At 48.1% G+C, this 18630-nt stretch overlaps 3 protein-coding genes across 3 annotated transcripts; 2 read left to right on the top strand and 1 right to left on the bottom strand.

Annotated features, from left to right (window-relative positions):
- Positions 1-651: 651 nt before the first annotated feature.
- LOC101162305 (DNA-directed RNA polymerase I subunit RPA34) lies at positions 652-6967 on the bottom strand. The gene is made up of 3 exons (XM_004075243.4): positions 6768-6967; positions 5096-5237; positions 652-2613 (listed from the first exon to the last, which is right to left on the bottom strand). The coding sequence occupies exons 1-3, from the start codon at positions 6853-6855 to the stop codon at positions 1962-1964; spliced, it is 882 nt and encodes a 293-aa protein (XP_004075291.1). The 5' UTR covers positions 6856-6967; the 3' UTR covers positions 652-1961.
- A 110-nt stretch (positions 6968-7077) lies between these two features.
- On the top strand, positions 7078-10615 carry LOC111948510 (interferon regulatory factor 2-binding protein 1-like). The gene is made up of 3 exons (XM_023962070.1): positions 7078-8380; positions 8455-8723; positions 8827-10615. Exons 1-2 carry the CDS (start codon positions 7374-7376, stop codon positions 8711-8713), a joined length of 1266 nt encoding a protein of 421 aa, XP_023817838.1. The 5' UTR covers positions 7078-7373; the 3' UTR covers positions 8714-8723; positions 8827-10615.
- Positions 10616-15453: 4838 nt separating this feature from the next.
- Positions 15454-18241, top strand: foxa3 (forkhead box A3). The gene is given in 2 exon segments (NM_001104693.1): positions 15454-15835; positions 16628-18241. Coding segments are annotated over 2 exon segments (1362 nt in total). The 5' UTR covers positions 15454-15760; the 3' UTR covers positions 17915-18241.
- The last annotated feature ends 389 nt before the right edge of the window (positions 18242-18630 follow it).

Genomic DNA, 18630 nt, shown 5'->3' with positions numbered 1-18630 from the left:
TAGGATAGCACAAGGGTTAAAGGAATCCATCCATCTGAGCCACGTCTGTCTGTAATTATTCTTACACATAATAGATTTACAGGTATATCTCATTAAAGCCAAATTCTTTCCACCAGGATCCTTTTTCAGGAAGATGTCATTTACTGAAAAAAAGCCTAAAACGTTGTTTTGGGATGTTTTCTAGTTTTCTTCTTGGGTCTTTATCTTCATCATCTTAGTAGTGGGTGTGGCTAAAACATCATTTGGGACTATGAGTTTCTCCTTCTCTGGAGGAAGTGGGCGGGGCTGGGGAAGTCCGGCCACCTTTGCTTAGACTACCTTCAGGGTAAATGATGGTCTAGAAGGGTTTCTGCAAGTCGGCTGTAAAGTCATCGACATCTCTATTATCAGTCTCGGATTCTGATCTTTTCTGAAACGTGACGTTCATGCAGCTGCAGAGTTACACAGCATTTAGCTGGACCCTGATTGGCTGCATGGTGTCCATTGAGTAAGGGGTAATGCCCGAAGACGCAGAAGCATCGTACGTTAATTTCTGATAATAGACACCTTGTCTGGCTTTATCCCATAATATACACCTGGTCACATAACCTGAATGTTGTGTATTATCGCGCTGGCCAAACGGCCGTCAGTGAACAACAGGAACATCGGTGGAAAGATGTCACTCTGGTTTATCATGACAGCAAGACGGTAGAAAAGAGCAGCGTCCTTCAAATGTCTCTATGATGGACATGACAGGATCTCTGTCAGTCACATTTGACCATCAACACCAATGTTGACTTTTTTCTATCTTGTTTCCCTTATTTAGCTTGATACAGAGTCAATAAGTGTTTGTATTATCAGTTAATGAAAGACATTTTTGATCCACATGTAAGTATCAGAGGTAATGGTTTGTAGTTGTGGACTTTGATTCTTTGAAACAAACTTTTTCTTCATCATTTGGACAAAGTCAAGCAGTCAGAGGAAGACTTTCCTTCTGAAATTGTCCTTTTGACCATATAAACCACTTTCCTCCTCATCCTTCAGCCGCAGCCGAGCACGCCTGTAGTTACTATGACAACGCGTCACACCGCGCACCAAATAGTCGACGACTTGTGAGGAAACGATGTGACCGTTAAAAACAACAAACTTCTGATTGATTTAATGTTTATGTCTTCTGGGAGCGGGTAAAAGCGGGACGCCGAAAACTTCCGTCGGCTCAGATCTGCATCAGAAACCGGAATCTGCTTCCCTGAATTCTGCAATTGCAGGCGGCACATTGAAAATTCCCTTTGTGGTGATGAAGCTTCGCCTCCCAACCGCCAGGATTTTCATCCTGTCTGTGTCTGGGAAGCGCTGGAGAAGGGGGGGGGGGGGGGGGGGCGGCTACAGATGGCGAGCTGCGAGCTCATTAAGAAGCAGGACCACGCTCCGGTGCGGAGCGGCGAGGGACGATGGCGAGTACCGCCACCCGGAGCCACCGCCGCCGCTCTCTTCGTGCCTCAGACTGCGGCAGAAGCTCGGCTCCTTAGAACACGACAGCCCAGAAGTTCAGGAGAGGCGGCGGCGCCACAGAGGACGTAAGCTGGACTGTGGCGCCACCTTCCTGTCAGACTGTGTGACTAGAAGCTCAGGTTTACAAAAAAAAAAAGTGAAGGCTTCCCTGAATCGTGGGCCTGACGCCTTCAGCCTGCTGGAAAGTGTTCTGTAAATGTGCGCGGCGTTGTGAGATTTACGAGCCGCAGACGGCGTTCTACGCGGCGCTTCATTCCTTCAGGGTGAAGTCATCGTCATGAGGAGACACCGGAGCCACAACAGCTTTTTCTCCTCATTTCATTTTAATTCAATCACTTTTTAGGGGTTCGTGTCTTCAGGCATGGACCACACGTCTGCGGCCTCATTTCCCAGCAGCCCCTGCTCTGGGTTCTTCCACATCTTTCTGTCAATGATCTGGATAATGAGGAGAAAACAATCCAGGCATCCGTTTACAGAAGAGCCTTCTTCTTCTTCTTCTTCTTTCCTGAAGCCGGAGCGCCGTCACACCAGGCGTCCGGAGGCTCCAGTTTGACAGAGAGCGGCTCCGCCTTCACCTCCACGCCGGCCGCCAACCCCTCCTCCATCTCCCTCTTTTTCTTCTTCTTCTTCCTCTTCTTCGGAGGCTCATCCACCGGCTCCTGTTTTACCTCCACCTCCTCCTCCGTCTTTATCCGCTTCTTCTTCCTCCTCTTCCTTCCTTCCTCTTCATCCCCACTGCCTCCTCCTTCTGCCGCCACCAGAGGGCGCATGGTTCCCTCCACCTCCTCTTCACCCACCTCGGTCAAAGTGGGTGTTCTGCTGCCAAATGGGAGGAAGCGCTGTTTGAGTCCGGGCGGGACGGACGGCGCCGGGGAGGCGGGGATCACCTGGGGGTTCTGGTTGGTGCTGCTGTCGCCGTAGCTTTCGCAAACGTTCAGCTGGCCTGAGAAAGGCGGAGCCAAAACCAGCTGATCCTGTGGGTCGCAGGTGAGCAGGCGAAGCTCCGAGGCGCTCCGCCTGGACGCCAAAACGCTGTAGATCTGATGATCCCTCTCTGGACCCTCGGAACCGGGAACCTTCACGGTCCGGAGACCCGAGAGGGGAACCTTGATGCCGCTGAAGCTGCAGGGTCACAGGAGGAGACGAGGTTAGAAACCTGAGACTGAAAGATGAAGCGCTTTCCAATCTGTGTCCCCACTACACACGTTCACAGGCCTCTGTGAGGCTGTGGTGGAGCGTCTGGCCCCTTCATTTGCATAATGGAATGTTTTATCATTCAACTAAAAAAAAACAAAGATGTTCGAGTCTCCAAGAAAAAGTAAAAACGACTGAGAGACCGAGGACGAAGCGTTCAGGAGGTGGTCAAGGTAGAACGTGGTTAGAAGGTCAAAGGTCATGATCCAACAGAAAGAAACGCTTGAACAAACATGAGAGGCAGGCTCTGCTGAGCAACAAGAACAGAGAAACCTCTGGACAAATGTTCTGATGACAAAAAAGAGGAAGTTTCTGGAAGGCCAGTAACAACCAAACACGGTGGTGGCAGTGTGATCATGTGGGGCTGCTTTTCCTTACATCAACAGAGGCAAGAATTCTGAGCTCAGCCGGAAAATCCTACCGTCCAAACCAAGCAAATTCAGCAGATTTACCTCTGAACAAACAAAACACTACAGACTTTTGTTGGAAGCATAAGCCCCGCCCCCTATCCGTCACAAGGTAAAAGCAAACCAGGAGGACAGTTCCCCATCGGATCCAGCCTTTAAAAAAGTCTCATTTTACACGTTTCTTTCTTTATGTTTTTATTCCTGGGGTGGGGGCTGACTTAGAGCCTTTTTTACTGTGTTCTATTGAGTCACAGGTTTCTGTCCTGTGTTCAGATGGGCAGAGAAAACCGTGGCCAGCATGGCCTCCGGCCTTTGGGGGGGGGTTAAAGGTCAAGAACATTCCGGTTTGTGGACGTAAGCCTGACTGTAATGCAGTGTGATGACCTCGCTCGGTCTTTACTGCTGAAAAAAAAAACTAAAAAATGAAATAACAAAAATAATCTGTGATCACTTCTCATAATCAACAAATCACTTCCTGCACACAAAGGCTGCTTCCTGCACATTGGTGGTGTTCACACTGGTCAAGCAGGGAAGGGCTTCTTCTTCTTTTCCTTCCCTGCTGTGTACTAGCGCATATCCGCCACCTTCAATTGCAGGAGGCTTGGTGTGAAACTCAGAAGTGGTGTAAATCCCGCGATTTGGGCACGAAGCGGTTCCGTTCATTGCTTGTGTCCTCGCGATGGCGCATTTTGAATTCCCATCGTGGTTTATCGTCACTTGAAAAACAAACGCAGACATCGTCAGGTTTATCGCCGTGTCTGGGCTCGCCACATAGATCAGCTACGCTCTGACTTTGGTGCCTTCCACAGTCTCTGATTGGTCAAAGTTTGACCTGGTTTAGCTGCCTTTTGGTACGTAGAGCCTGAAAATGGTCGTAAAAACTCGCATGTGAAGACGAGACGAAACGCGAGTTTCGACCGTAGAAGCCTAAAGTGCACGTTCACGTATAGGGTGATGAGAAGCAGCTGTTATAAAGGTTAACGTAACGCACTTTTTTCCATAACTTTACCAGAAATAAACGCATTTCAGTCAGACCATTGGAGGCGGTGCCGCTGATTCAAACCAAGACACATTTTGACAAATCCGTGTATTTCTGCCTTGCTGACGGGCGTTTCTGTTGTACGGAGGAAACCGCAGTAATGCACAGAAGCGTGCTGCATTCAATTAAGAGAAAAAATAAAGATCTTCGTTCAGGATTTTAAGAACTCGAGAGTCGAGACAAAGGACCTTCAGAAAAACGGAATCTGTTCTATTTACTGCTTTGATATTTGTTGTTTTATACATTTTTAACCCTCAACTTGACTTCAAAATTATGAAGACTTGATGTTTTTCAGTGCTGGTGACCACTGTGACCGAGGATAGGGCGCCGGATCACTAGTCATACATTTGAACAAATAAAAAAAAAAGCAATGATCTAGGCCAAAACACAACATTCACGATTCCTTTACATCAGTCCATCCATTTAAAATAAACAATTTTTATCCATAAAAAAAGACTTTTATGCAGGACATGTTGTGTCCCGACTTTCAGGAATCAGTGAACTACAAAAGTAAAAAAAACTACAAACTAATTGACCTCATCTGTTCATGAAAACCAGAAGATCCGTCTGGTTTCCGTGTTCGTCACCGTATGACCAGTCTGTTCTGTTCTTCCTACTGACTTTATCCACTAACATTAAAGAGCAAAACCTCGGATGTAAAGAGTTTACCTGGAATATTCTTGCATGCAAAGACCAAACTAAGAGCACAGAAATATTAATGTTATGACTTTTAATAATAAAATTAACTTTTTGTTTATATTTTTTAACTCTAAACTCATCTAGATGTGAAAATCATGACAATTAGCTTATAGCTTTAATATAAAGTGGCTAAAAAGTTTTATTTTACGTCAAAGTGGAAAAATTCTGCTGCCTTGAAGTTGATGACGTTTACATTCGGGTTATTCTTTTTGGGGGTGTCAGACTTCACTTCTTGCTGCCCTAAAGAACGGAGGGGAGTTCGTACCGTCGCGGATCGAAGCTGACCGGCGCTTTGATGAGCCACAGCTCCTTCTGGTCATCCTTCAGGGCGTCTGTGGCGGCGCCGCTGCACGCCACGTGACGGAAAGTCACGAAATCTGACGAACAGTGGAACCTCAAAGTCTTCCCTGTGGGAACAAAGGAAACGATTCTCAAAGCCATGAACTCCAACAAACCACCGCAAGTTTGTCGATTTAAACACGAACATTTGAAACAAAGCAGATCAATGAGGTGAAGAAGATCCACTAAAGGGACTTTACTTCAAAGATATGACGGTAATAGTCAAAGTAATTACCAAAATACTTAGCCAGGTGTTAATAAAAAACGTATTTCTAGACAACTCATCACACAAATTTAAGTCTGTAACTTGACAAATCAGGTAACAAGACACTATAGGGAGAATTCCGGTGTTTTAAATATTAAAATAGATATTTTAAAGAGTAAACATAGAATAAGGAAGTGTTTAACAACAGGCTTTAAACTAATGACGAATAAAACAGAGATAAACCACATTGTTGCTGATATTCAACTGCTGCTTTAAATACTATGTAACAGATAAAAACTCGTTTAGTAATTTGACTGAATCCAATTCCAAAACCCATTTGCTGACGAGCGGTGTACCACAAGGATCTATTATAGGCCCCACTCTTTTTTTATGCTGCCACTCGACAACGTCACTAAAAGACATGGCATAGAGCTAAACGGCTACGCTGATGATACTCAGCTCTACATGACCATGTCTCCCGATGACCTACATCCCTGAAACAGATTCTAGCAGATTTCAGCTGCACACATTTAAGCTAGGATGAGGACGAGAGCCCACATCACCCCTGTCTGAAAGCACCAGCTGCCTCTCAGCTTTAGGGTTTTTAGATTCTCCTTCTAGTTTGTAATGGATCAGAACCATGCCCTTCATTGGACCTCAGTCCTTAAAACCCCTCCAGAACTCTCAGACCACCAGGTTCTGATCTATTATCTCTATAAGAACCAGGACTCACGGCGAGGCCTCTTTTCCGTCCGGTGGTCCTCATCTGTGCAACAACTTACCTGAGGATCTGAGAGTTTCTGCATCTGTATAGATGTTTAAAAGTAAATTAAAAACTCATCTTTTTAACTTCACATATAAAAATTTCTTTCATAATTCTTTTTTTTAACTTGGCTTTAAGACAATTTATGGTTTATAATTTGTACATTTCTATCCTGTTAATCTACACAGTTCCTTTTTTAAACTATTAACCATCTGATGTCCTTTGTTGTTGTTTTCAATCACTTTTTAAAAAAAATACATGTTTATATATGTCTTTAATGTCAACCACCTTGTGTTTTATGCGTGTTGTTAAAGGTGCTGTGATTTTTCCATCACGTCTAGGACGAAACTAATAATTAAAAAAAACTTTATTAGAAAAAATTATGCAGACATTATGCAGCTTAAATGCACACATAACCAAAAAGGTAAAATACAGACCATTGTAACTTAACAGTGACTAATAGATCTACTAAAGTCGAAACGTATAAGTACTTTTTTCTGTTTTATAAAAAGTTATTATTTTTATATTAGTCTGTTTGACCCATCTCTGTATTTAAACGACTAAATAACAGCGGTTTTTGAAGCGGATTTTCATTTTCAGAAGCGCCTCCATCCATGTGTCTGCAGTTACCGGGCTGTTTCGGCGGTTCGGCTGTTTCCGGAGCGGGATTCTCCGCTTCGTCTTCGCTTGACGACGACGAAGACACGTCTTTCGGCATTTCTGTGTTTTCAAAAAGCGGCGGTTTGCTGATAAAATACTTCTAAACCTCTTCGGCTCTTGTGGCTCAGGAAGCTGCACATGTGTTGAAGGGGGGGGGGGGGAGGTTAAAGAGGCTTAACTTCCGGTTCAGTTGTCACTGTAGTTTTTCCCCACTGGTGTTTGTATCGCAACAGTTTAAGATTTCACTCCAGCCCCCACAATGCACCTCGTTTCGTTACGTAAGGCTCAGGCGTCCGTCAGAGAAACGGTTGACAGCAGCGAGTGTGTAGGCCAGAGTGGGTAAACAAGGTAAACGTTTGAGAAAGTAACGGAAACGGCGGCGGTGTTGAGGATAGATCTTTACCCCTTACGATGTTTAACGTTGATTTACGGTGTTTTGTGGTTCATTAACGGGTTTCTTTTAGCAGGGGAGAGTCTGCGCACCTGTCAGAGCTAAATAGGTTAACCTTGCTAACCTAAGCTAGCACACTGCGAAGCTAGTAGCCCGCCCAGGTTAGCTCAGGTAGGCGGCCGACCATGTCGTCGCCGTCCTCCTCCAGGCGCCAGTGGTGCTACCTGTGCGACCTGCCGAAGATGCCCTGGACGGTGGTGTGGGACTTCAGCGAGGTGGTCTGCCGCGGATGCGTCAACTACGAGGGCGCGAACCAGATCGAGTTCTTGATCGCGAGCGCGCGGCAGCTGAAGCGCAGCCACAGCATGCAGGACGGCAGCGTCCGCTCGCCCGGTCCTTCGCTCAACAAGCAAGGAGCACCCGCCAGAGGAGAGGCGGGGGCAGACGGAGCCAGGACGCACAACGAGCGCTTCGAGCGGGGAGGCAGAGCCGAGAGCGGCGGCTCGACGGCGCGAGTGCCGCCCAACGGGCTGCACCGCGACGGGCAGCCCGCTCAGGAGGTGAACCGCCAAAGCCCCAGCCTCAGCCGCAGACCCATGCTGGGGGCAGCCATACCCCCCAGTTTAGTGACTCAGAGCATCGCGGGGATCCCGCACGGGCTGTTTGCGGGCGTGCCCGCGGGTCTGACCGCAAGAACAGCCCCCATGAGCAGCCCCATGATCTTCCCCGCCCCGGTGCTGGCGGAAATGAGCCGGAGGCAGCAGCTGGGGATGGGGATGGGGATCCCTCCGTTCATGACCCAGGAGCTGGAGCGGGAGCTGAACTCCTCGCAGAGCAAGACGCAGGCGCACACCACCGCCACCGTGACCGGCAGCAGCTCCAGCAAAACCCTCCCCTCTTCCTCCTTCTCCATGGCCGGGGGCGTGAGCCAGACCAGCCCCAAACCCGCCTCATCGCCCGCCAGGCAGCCACGACCCCCAACAGCCAGGTCCGGAGGGGAGCCGCTGGGATCCAGCACGTCAGCGGAGGCCACCACCACAGCCGCGGCTTTGCCCAACAGCGGGGCGTCTGAGCAGGGGGGGGCGTCTGCCAGCAGCACCCTCTCGGGCGGAAACACTCTGTCGTGCACCCTGTGCCACGAGCGGCTGGAGGACACCCACTTCGTTCAGTGCCCCTCTGTGCCGGGACACAGGTTGGTCTGCCGCCTGCACCTCCTTCATGCTCCAGGTCCGTCCCCCTCATGACCCTCTCCTCCTCCTCCTCCAGGTTCTGCTTTCCCTGCACCAGGGTGTACATCCAGAGCCGGCGAGGCGACGGCGAGGTGTACTGCCCCAGCGGGGAGCGCTGCCCTCTGGATAACTCCCCCAACAGCCCCCCGTGGGCCTTCATGCAGGGAGAGGTCTCCACCATACTGGGCGCAGGCGCAGCTCCCGCCGCAGCAGGCCAAGCAGCCGCAGCCGGGTCGGGCCCTGCGGCGCCGTCTGTGAACGCAGACGTCGCCGTCAAGAAGGAGCGAGAGACGTGATGTTTAGCAGGCAGGTCCTCCTCCTCCTGAGGATCTGGAGGGAACCTTCTGCATCCAGGTCTCTTTTTCTTCCTAAAAGTCGTAACATTTCGATTTGTTTTTTTTCTCTTTAGAATCTCCTTCAAGACGAGGTTTGTTCTCTGCTGGAGGTCCCAGAGGAGGAGGCGTGCCCTTAAAAGCAGCGGCGTTCTCAGCAGGTCCGTCTCCAGAGACTGCCTTCACCCCACCCCCTCATTCCAAACCTCATAGTCTTCATGTAAAGAGAATGTAACACGAAGCTTCTGTCACGCCGCTCGCCATCCAACGCATTGACTTTACCCTCAGCATCCTGCAAACGACGGCTGGGCTCAGACCTTCAGGTTCCTCTTCGCCGCTGAGGATGAGGAACCTCCTCGCCATACTTCTCCTCAGACTGTTTTACCCCAAACGGTGCTTCGTGTACAGAGGAGTCTGCTCTCCGATTCGCCGCACGGACGTTCAGATCCGACGTTTGCCATCATGCTGGGATTTTGACGGACGAGTGCAGAACGCTAAATCCAGGAAGTTCCTGAATCTGTTTGAGATTTTCTCCTTTCTGTTAATATTTACACACAAATGCTCATCGTACTTTAGGCGGCAGGACGCTCCAAATCTGCTACGAGTTTGATTCCCAGCCGGTTTGTTGGTTGGTTTTTGTCGGCAGCACTTAGCGGGAAAATGAAAGTAGCTGCAGTCGGGGCAGTTCCCCCAGCGACCACCAGGTGGCTTTTTACACAAACGAGTCTCGACCTGTTTGAATGTAAAAACCATAAACTAACTCGGTCTTCGGGTTTTGTTTTCACGCCTCCTTAAATCAAAGTTGACCGCCTTTGATTGACAGGTGAAAGTAGAACGGCTCTACTGTGTGGAAGAGCCGTTTAGCCCCGCCCCTTTTCTCGAGCGAAGGTTGCAAACGTTTCCGAGTCACAATATCAGCTTTTTTTTAACCTTCCGGCTTCCTGTAACCTGAATCGACGACGCCTGTCCAGCAGGGGCGCCGTTTCCACCTCTTTGATGACAATCTCCAGAGATGACAGAATCCTAATCCCATAACGGGATTTAGATTAAACAATGATCTTAAAGGTAAACGTTGCTCTGAAACGACAGATTTCTGTTGAGGGTTTTTGCTCAAACATCAAAGCAGAGACTAAATCGAATCCAGCCTACGCTTTACCCCGAATGTAAACAGAGCTAGAGGATCTTATTTTCTACTAGAATGTTCCGTGTCATATCCTGTAAAGAAACGGTAACCGCATAGACGTGCAATCCCTTCGTCCTAGTATATGCAACAAGACGCCGCTCCGCCAAACCCGAGGAAGGAAAAAAAACGCGGCTTCGGGTTTTTTTTCCCGGCAGACTCTCCCTCTGAGCGGGAAACGTCCGCACAGAACCTCACCAACCAAAGGCCACTCTGAGGCCGACCCGATTCTCCTGGATGTAAATGCTTTAGGAAGCGGATAAATCTATAGACAAGTCCTTATTTCTAGACCAACTAGTTCTACCGTTCCTGGATTTGAAGCTCGCCGCGTTCAGCAGGGATCAGCCCACCAATCGGGTTTGTTGTTTAAAAAAAAAAATCTTTTTGGATGAGATTGAGTTTGATTATGCACTGAACCGTGATGCAATCCCTCGTCAAGTGCCTTTAGAAGATGTTTACCATCAGGTGGTGTCTGGGATCCTCAGGGGTGATGTGGACTCTTCATTGTTAAATCCGCCGCTGGTTCGAAACCCCTTTCGACGAGGCGGCTTTTCCTTTCCTCCGAAGCTTTGTGGGTGGATGGTTCTCTTCCCTGTTTCTGTAGGTCTGTTGGTTTTACTTGCAGCTTCATGTACAAAACAGAAATAAACAGGACGGACAAACCTGTGCGTTTCTCCCGACACTAAGAACGTCTGCTGTCGTTTATCTGCTTCTGTCGGTTCCTGTGAGGGACGTCGTTCCGCTCAGGAACCGCTCACATGTTCTGAAAACCTTCCAGCTGGAGTCGAAGAGCCTCAGAGGCCGTTTTAGCGTCAGTCAAGCTGCTTTGGAACGCTCGCCATCCAAAAAAACAAGCACCAGTAACCAGTGAAGTCACTTCCTGTCTGAGGCTGGTTTGAAACCACACGCAGGTGAAGTTACTGTGGAGGACATCAGGGGGGTATTCCAGGAAGCATGTTTAAACTAGCCTGACTTTAAGCCTGAACTCTGGCTGAAATCCGCCTGAACTTGTTTACTCTGGGTATGTTGGTTTCAAAAGACCGGATATGAGTTGGCACAATTACGCTGGACTTGGTAACCCTGGGTTAATGCACATGCATGTCAAGTACATAAAGACATTGTCAATAGATCGCCAATTTCTGGAGTCACCATGGAAACGCGTGGTGAAAAAAAAAAAAAACGCGACACTTGAGACGGAGTCTGAGATTGTAATGACGGCGTATAAAGATTATAAGTCCATCAAAAAAGTAACACGGCTGCATTTTCCAAAAAAAGAGTTTCTGCTTGGAGAAAAATAAAGTAAACGCACGAGTTTCTGATCTTATTTCCATTTTCCTTGTGACGCATATATACATAAACTTAAATAAATTACTTCTATTGGTAACAAATAATTGAGTTAAATTTATTCAACCTAATTTCTTACGTCTATAAAACTCAATAATTATTTATACAACTCAAATTTACATATTTATCTAACTAAATGTCACATTACTCCATTAATCTTTTTTCCATCTTAATTACTTATATTTCTTAAACTCTCATATGTCTAAGTTTGAGCCGGCAGATATGCTCATTTTTATAACAATAACAAGGACGGAAAAAAATGCACGGAGTGCAAAAATTCATTAAAGAATTTACATCACTGTCATTATGTGGGACAATTGTAGGAGTGCTATATAAACTCATCATCCTCTCCTTTACTCTCACTTATGGTGCATAGACGTAAGCATAGTAGGACAAAATAACTCGGTGAAACACAGTAAAACAGCTAAACAACTTTTTTGGTCAAAACTCCACTCTTAAACCCAAATCCGTCCAGACAGGCAAAGGGAATGATATCCCACAATTCCTTGCGGTGCCGATCTAACAGCAGCACCAAAGTTACACAAACTTAATTGAATTAATTTGAATGAAAGGAAAATAAATGTCTGAAAAATGCGTGTTATTTTTAAACTGACTTAACAAAAAATGATTTATCTTAACTGAAGCAAATAATTAATTTAGATCAAAGTAAAAAGTTTCTCTTTCCAACATCCATTTGTGATCTTATCACCCTCTCATGGTGGAAAAAGTATTATCTGAGCTTCTTCATCCACTAAATCATCTTTAAATGGAAACGCCATGCTGCTTCACCTCTCTGAAAACAAACTAACCTTCAACTAAACCTGCTCCGGACCAGGTTATGTTCAGAGCATGAGTTGCTATGGCAACTTGACATACCCTGAAACATGCCTCCATATCTGGAACCAAAAGCTGAGGTTATCCACTTCCTTAGCCTCAAATTTACCGTTGGACCTAGCATAACCTGGTTTCTGGAATACCCCCCTGAAGTGTGAAGCTCCCCTAAAGCCATCATTTGACACCGCCGTGGGCTTCACACTGGACAAGCAGGGAGGGGCTTCTCCCACTGTTTGTCAAAGTGGAAAAACTCTGGGGAATTTGGCTCCAGGCTTCGTCTTTCACAGCTCTATTCCCATACATGAAAGACTTGGTGTCGTAGAATTCCAACCCGGCACAAATCGCAATTATGAATTTCTCCTTCATGATCAATTTCAGAATGAGAAATACTTTATTGATCCCCCACACGTGGCAAATGTGTTTGTTACCGCAGCAGTAAAAGAATAGTAGACACAAGAGAAAATAGAATATAAAAAAACAAAGGAATGTAACAAATAAGGTTGAATAATTTGAATCAGAATCGGCTTTATTGGCCTTTAGAAGGAAGTCAGGAGAGGATAAATAATAAAAAGGACTATGAGGAAGATATAGGAATATTTAAACATAACTAAATAAAAAAAGCAGCAGTAGTTCTGGTGTGACCGTTTCTGTGGTTCCGTGTTCTTGAGTGGTCTGGAGTCAGGAGTTCTTTAAAGTGACGGCTCAGGGGAAGAAGCTGTCCTTGTGGCGAGTGGTTTTAGTGCGCATAGTCCTAAAGCGCCGCCCTGACGGGAGAAGGCTGAGAAGACGATGTCCGGGATGAGAGGTCTCCTTTGCAATCCTGCCAGCCCGCTTCCTGACCCTGGAGCGGTACAGGTCCTGAATGGAGGGAAGAGTGGAGCCAATAATCCTCTCAGCAGATCTGATGATTCTCTGTAGTCTGTTCCTGTCGTGTGTTGTTGCTGATCCAAACCGGACCGTGATGGATGGATGGATGTGGTCAGGAGAGCTTGGATTATTGCCGTGTAGAAGATGGTCAGCAGATCCTGAGGCAGGTTGAACTTCTTGAGTTTTCGCAGGAAGAACAACCTCTGCTGAGCCTTTATGTGGAGGGAGTCAATGTGAGCGGTCCACTGAAGGTGAGACGGTGGACCCAAGGACCCTGTGTGAGTCTGTTGAGGGGACAGTGCTGTTGAGAATTGTGAGTGGGGTAGGGGGGGGGGGGTTCCTCCTGAAGTCAATGTGAGCTATTTACAGACATTACCAGCAAAGATGTGCAAAAAAAAAAAGAAAAATGTGCAAAAGTTATCTGCTACCCTGTGAATTATTGTGCAGTGTTATTATTGTGTTTGGTAGGAGGGATTTCCGGTAGCAGACAGTTTTGGAGCGGAGCTGTCTGATCCTCCTAGAGAAGGAGCTCCGCTGTTTTTCCAGAACGGAGCGGAGAGGATGGTCTGGGTTGTCCATAATGGATAAGATCTTGATCAGTGGTCTCCTCTTCATCGCTGCTTCAAACGTTGTTTGCAGCCTTCCTGATCAGCTTCTTCAGTCTGTTGGCGTCACTGACTGCTATGCTGCTTTCCCAGCAGACCACAGAGGAGAACAAGGTGCTGGCCACCACAGACTGCTAGAAGATCTCCAGCATCGTGCTGCACACATCAAAGGACCTCAGCTTCCTTAGGAAGTAGAGTCTGCTGCAGGCCTCTTTGTACACAGCAGTGCTGTGGCTCCTCCAGCTCAGTCTGCTGACGGTAGTCACTACCAGGTGTTTCAAAGGGACGCCCGTCCACTACCAAATCTTAGTCCCTGATTGGTCAACGTTCAACCTGGTTTAACTGTCAAGACGCATCCAGTGGCTGCATGTTCTGTGCATAAAAACCTTGGTAGAAATCTGCGTAGCAACGCTGGAACACGAGGGTTTTGAACACGGAAGCCCAAAACGTGCATTTATTTACACAGACGGTTGAACGCAGCTTCAGACAGACAACAGGCCAAAGAGGATCTCTAACATGTTGGTACTTTGGTTTCTATGTTTACATGTATGTGAGAAAATGACCCACAACCCAACACTGATGGATTGTGGGTCACTGCTTCGCTGCTGTGAAGCTGGTTTGGTGAAAAGATGGAGGGAAAAAGACACAGATCGTTTTAAACCGGGATTTTTCCACTTCATGACTTCAGCTTTGATTTGAACGACAGCTCTTTATATGTGTCTGCGTGTGCGTGTGTGCGCGCGCCACAAGGCGGCGCTGGTGGCCGCAAGTCACCTCGCCTCTCCTGTTTTTCAATAGATCCAATTGAAAGAGGAACAGCGCGCGCCTGCACGCAGTTTCGCGCCAGTTTGAAGACTTTTCCAAAGTTCACACGGTCAACATGAAAAGGACTCCCGATGCGCCGCTTCCTCCATTACCGCCCGCTCATTACTGCCACCGTTGACCCCGTTAAAGAGACAATAAGGGAGGTGTTAATGGATGGGAGGAGGGGGGGGGGGATTGCAAAATTAGGGACTAAAGGAGAAAAAACAAAAAAAAAGTTAATTCAAAGACAAATCAAAACACAATCCAAAGCGCTTTTTCCTTGTTGGGATTCTGACAAATTTTTTTTAAATGTTTTTTTAAATATAATAAAAATCTTCTTCCTTTCTTTCTTTTCCTATAACCGGATATTTTAACCCCCCAGACCTGACCCCCATTACCCTCATATTTCCTCTGCGTCTCTCCCTCGCGCTCTAATCCCGTCGACCTCCCGCGTGCGCATCAATTAGGCCTCCATTGAGCGGCTTTGACATTCACGCGCCTGCGTCTGCGCCCGGCCTGATGTGTATTCCTGCAGAGGAGGCCGCGCGCTCACAGGATCTGCAGGAGCGGGTCCAATACGCACCCGGATTCGGTCGGAACCTCTCTGTTTACGCGCAGAATCCGGCGCTTCTGTTGTGCGCAAAATGCCTCTGCGCGTAAAACCGTCTACGTTCTCCACCGAAATTCTCAGCATCCAGAACACAGTCTTCTGTCTTTAATGTGCAGCCAAATATGTATTTAAAACTTGTTATTGTTTATTTTCTGCTTAGGCTGAAATGCTGCATCAAAACTGAACCACGTTTCTGCTGCGCAAATCAGTTATTTCATTTATATTTTATTGTAATTATTTTGGATGTGAATTGCGCGGACAATACCGTGTTTTAATGCAGGATTAGAGTCAGTCTATAGGACTGCGGGCTCTCCTCGCCCGGGTGGCCCCGCGGCACGCCAGGGGGCCACATCGGCCTTTTCGCAGGCCTTTTCCTGCATCCAAACTCCTGGTATTCAAATGTCAGGCGCGGAGGCGGGACCCGCTGCACCTTATAAGAACTCTGCGTCCGGACATCTGCATGTGTTTGCGCGCTGCTGCTCCTCTGTGCGTCACTTGCAGACCGAGGGCCGCGCGGCCACAGGAAGAAACGGGTCACCACGAGAAGAAGTGAAGAGCAAAACAAGATCAAGGTTTCCAACCATGGATGACTAAAACTTTCATTGACTTACCTGCAGGAACACGAGACGCGTTTCCCCCCTGAAAACAAACGGAACCAACTTTTTCTCTGGATTTTTTTTTCTCTGCTGAGGATTTTGGATTTTTAGTTGTTTTTTAAGACCCTCTCAAAGATAAAGACGATTCTTCTCCACAGACTTTAGTTGGGGATGTTGAGCTCTGTGAAGATGGAAGCGCACGATATAACAGACTGGAATACAACTTTCTACAGCGAGGCCAGCGAGGTAAAGCCACGTTTGCGCGTCAGTTCTTCACGAATCCTCCCACGGAGAAAAGTTCTAATATTGTATTTTTTCTTACAATCAAAAAAAAAAAAGATGGAAACGTCCCAAAGAGCGCGCGCGGCTTGGGTCGATTTTTCTGAAGAATTTTAGAGTGATTTAAACTTTTCTGACGAGTTCAGAAACATAGATTTTATTTTAAAACGGGTTTCATTCTGACAAAAATTGGTTTAGCAAAGAAAATAATTAGGAAAATCTTTTACCGAATTAACGATTTGACATTCACGAATTAAAAGGTTTTAAAAGTATAATCAAAAGGTGAAATTTCTGTGTTTTTAACGGTTTTGTTTGAGGTTTAATTCACTCAGAGACGAGGGCGACTTGATTTCCTTCACTAATCCAATTAGCCTAATTCCATCAGCAGCTTCTGATGAAATTATCACGGAGAAAACAGTGTGATAATCTTCAACAATCAGTGGGCGCGCTCGCGCTCCGGCCTCGCGCTTTATTTCCGCCCTAGAACTGTATTTTTTCCTGAAATAAAATGTTTGAATCCCGGTGAAAATGTGCGAGTTTCCGCGCAGCCGCGGAGGAGGCCTTCTGAGCCCAGAGGCTCCGTGACGCGCTTTTTACGCATTTTCAGGTTAACGCGTCCGTGTGAAATCCACGTCCGCGGCGCACTGAGAGGCTCTTTGTGCATTGATAAGCGGAGCTGCTTTCCTCACACTTGGAGAAGTTGCGTCATTTTGAAAAAGTTTTGTTCCTGATGTTTTTTTTTCTCCCCCCCTCCTCTAGATGTATTCCTCACCCAGCGCCACCGGGCTGGGCTCCATGGGCTCCATCAACAGCTACATCAACCTGAACGCCGCTGCCTCCCCCACCGCTATGAACATGCCCTACCCCAGCTCCAGCCTCAGCAGCTCCTCTCTGGCCCCCATGGGCTCAGGGCCAAACCACATGTCCCTCTCCCCCGTGGCCTCCTCGCTCAGCTCCGGCTCCCTGACTCAGCTGGGCCCCGCCGCTGCGGGCTCGCTGGGCCCTCTGTCCCACTACCAAAACATGGGTCAGTCCATGAGCCAGCTGGGTTACCCGTCCACCGGGTCTCTGAGCCGCTCCAGCCCCAAGGAGATCCCGCCGAAGCCCTACCGGCGCTCCCTGACCCACGCCAAGCCACCGTACTCCTACATCTCCCTCATCACCATGGCGATCCAGCAGAGTGGCAGCAAGATGCTGACTCTGAACGAGATCTACCAGTGGATCATGGACCTGTTCCCCTACTACCGCGAGAATCAGCAGCGCTGGCAGAACTCCATCCGACACTCGCTCTCCTTCAACGACTGTTTCGTGAAAGTCGCTCGCTCGCCGGACAAGCCGGGCAAAGGCTCCTACTGGACTCTGCACCCGCAGTCCGGCAACATGTTCGAGAACGGCTGCTACCTGAGGCGCCAGAAGCGCTTTAAGATCGAGGACAAGGCCTCCAAGAAGGGAAGCAAGAACCAGGAGGGGGGCTCCGGGAAAGGCAGCCACTCTGGAGACCACCTGGTGGAGAACCACAGCCCTGCCGGTGGGTCGGAGGGGCCTGACTCCGCCCACTCAGACAACTCCCACCCGGGCTCGTCGGACGACCAGCCCCATCAGAGGAACAGCCTGGTTCCTCTGGACTGCCCTCAGCTGTCATCCTCGCACCTCCATAGCCCACCTGTCTCCCTGCCCCCCTCCTCCTCCTCCCTGTCCCTCTCGGGGACCTCCTCCTCAAACCCGCTCCTCCACCCCCAGTCCTTAGCCAGCAGCTCCCACCTCCTCCCCAGCCCCATGCAGCAGCACATGGACTTACAGAGCGACCTGAAGTCCCTGGACCCCCACTACAACTTCAACCACCCCTTCTCCATCACCAACCTCATGTCCAACGAGCAGAAGATGGACCTCAAGTCCTATCAGGACCAGGTGATGGCCTACAACAGCTACACCGCCGGCTCCCCGGTGGGGGCCAAGCAGATCTACGACAGCCCTGGCCCCGCCGCCATGGACTCAGGCGCTTACTACCAAACTCTGTACAGCCGCTCTGTGCTCAACGCCTCTTAAAGGGACTCACAGGCACGTACACACACACACACACGTCTTTTTCTGCTCTAAAATGGACCCCCCCTCCCCCACCTGCCTGGCTCACGTCCAGCGGCCTTCACAGGACTCATCTGAGATGGCGGCCGCGTTTTTTTACCTCCTGGTTTGGGGGCCGGCCGAACCGATGAAGAGGACTCCTCTGTGAGAGTCGCCCCGTCCTGACTGTACAAAATGTAAATACAAGAACCGTGTGTGTGTGTGGTGGGGGGGGGGGGGGACGTTTGCATTTATTTATGAAGGGAATAAATTTTAATATATCTTATGAAGGGCTCTGTCCACCGGTTACAACCCAAATGTGAGTTTTTTTCTTTTCTGTGTTTTTTCCCTGTTTTATCCCTTTAACCGAAAGGAGCTCAAATGTTAAAAAACACAAACGCGGCGGCTAAGACCCGCAAGTTTGTCTGAAAATTTTAGTTCGGAGACACGGGCAATTTGAAACAAAAAAAGTGGGCAAAATGAATTTTAGCAGCAAAACGACAAAATAAATGAGAAAACCTGACAAAAGATTGGCACAAATGTTTGTTCCGTAACCAACGAAAAACATCAGAACGTCATTCTTTTAGAATGTATCGCCATGGCAACAGAAAAAATGTTGACTCTATGATAAACGTACCTACCCGTCCACGGTTTGATATCTCTGTGGGTGTTTGTTTTTAACGTAAAGTTGCTAAACACTC

This window comes from Oryzias latipes, chromosome 13 (genome assembly GCF_002234675.1).
Source record: "Oryzias latipes chromosome 13, ASM223467v1".
In the NCBI taxonomy this organism is placed as follows: Eukaryota; Metazoa; Chordata; class Actinopteri; order Beloniformes; family Adrianichthyidae; genus Oryzias; species Oryzias latipes.
Note: the sequence above shows the minus strand (reverse complement) of the source record. Positions and strands in the feature narration are given on the sequence as shown.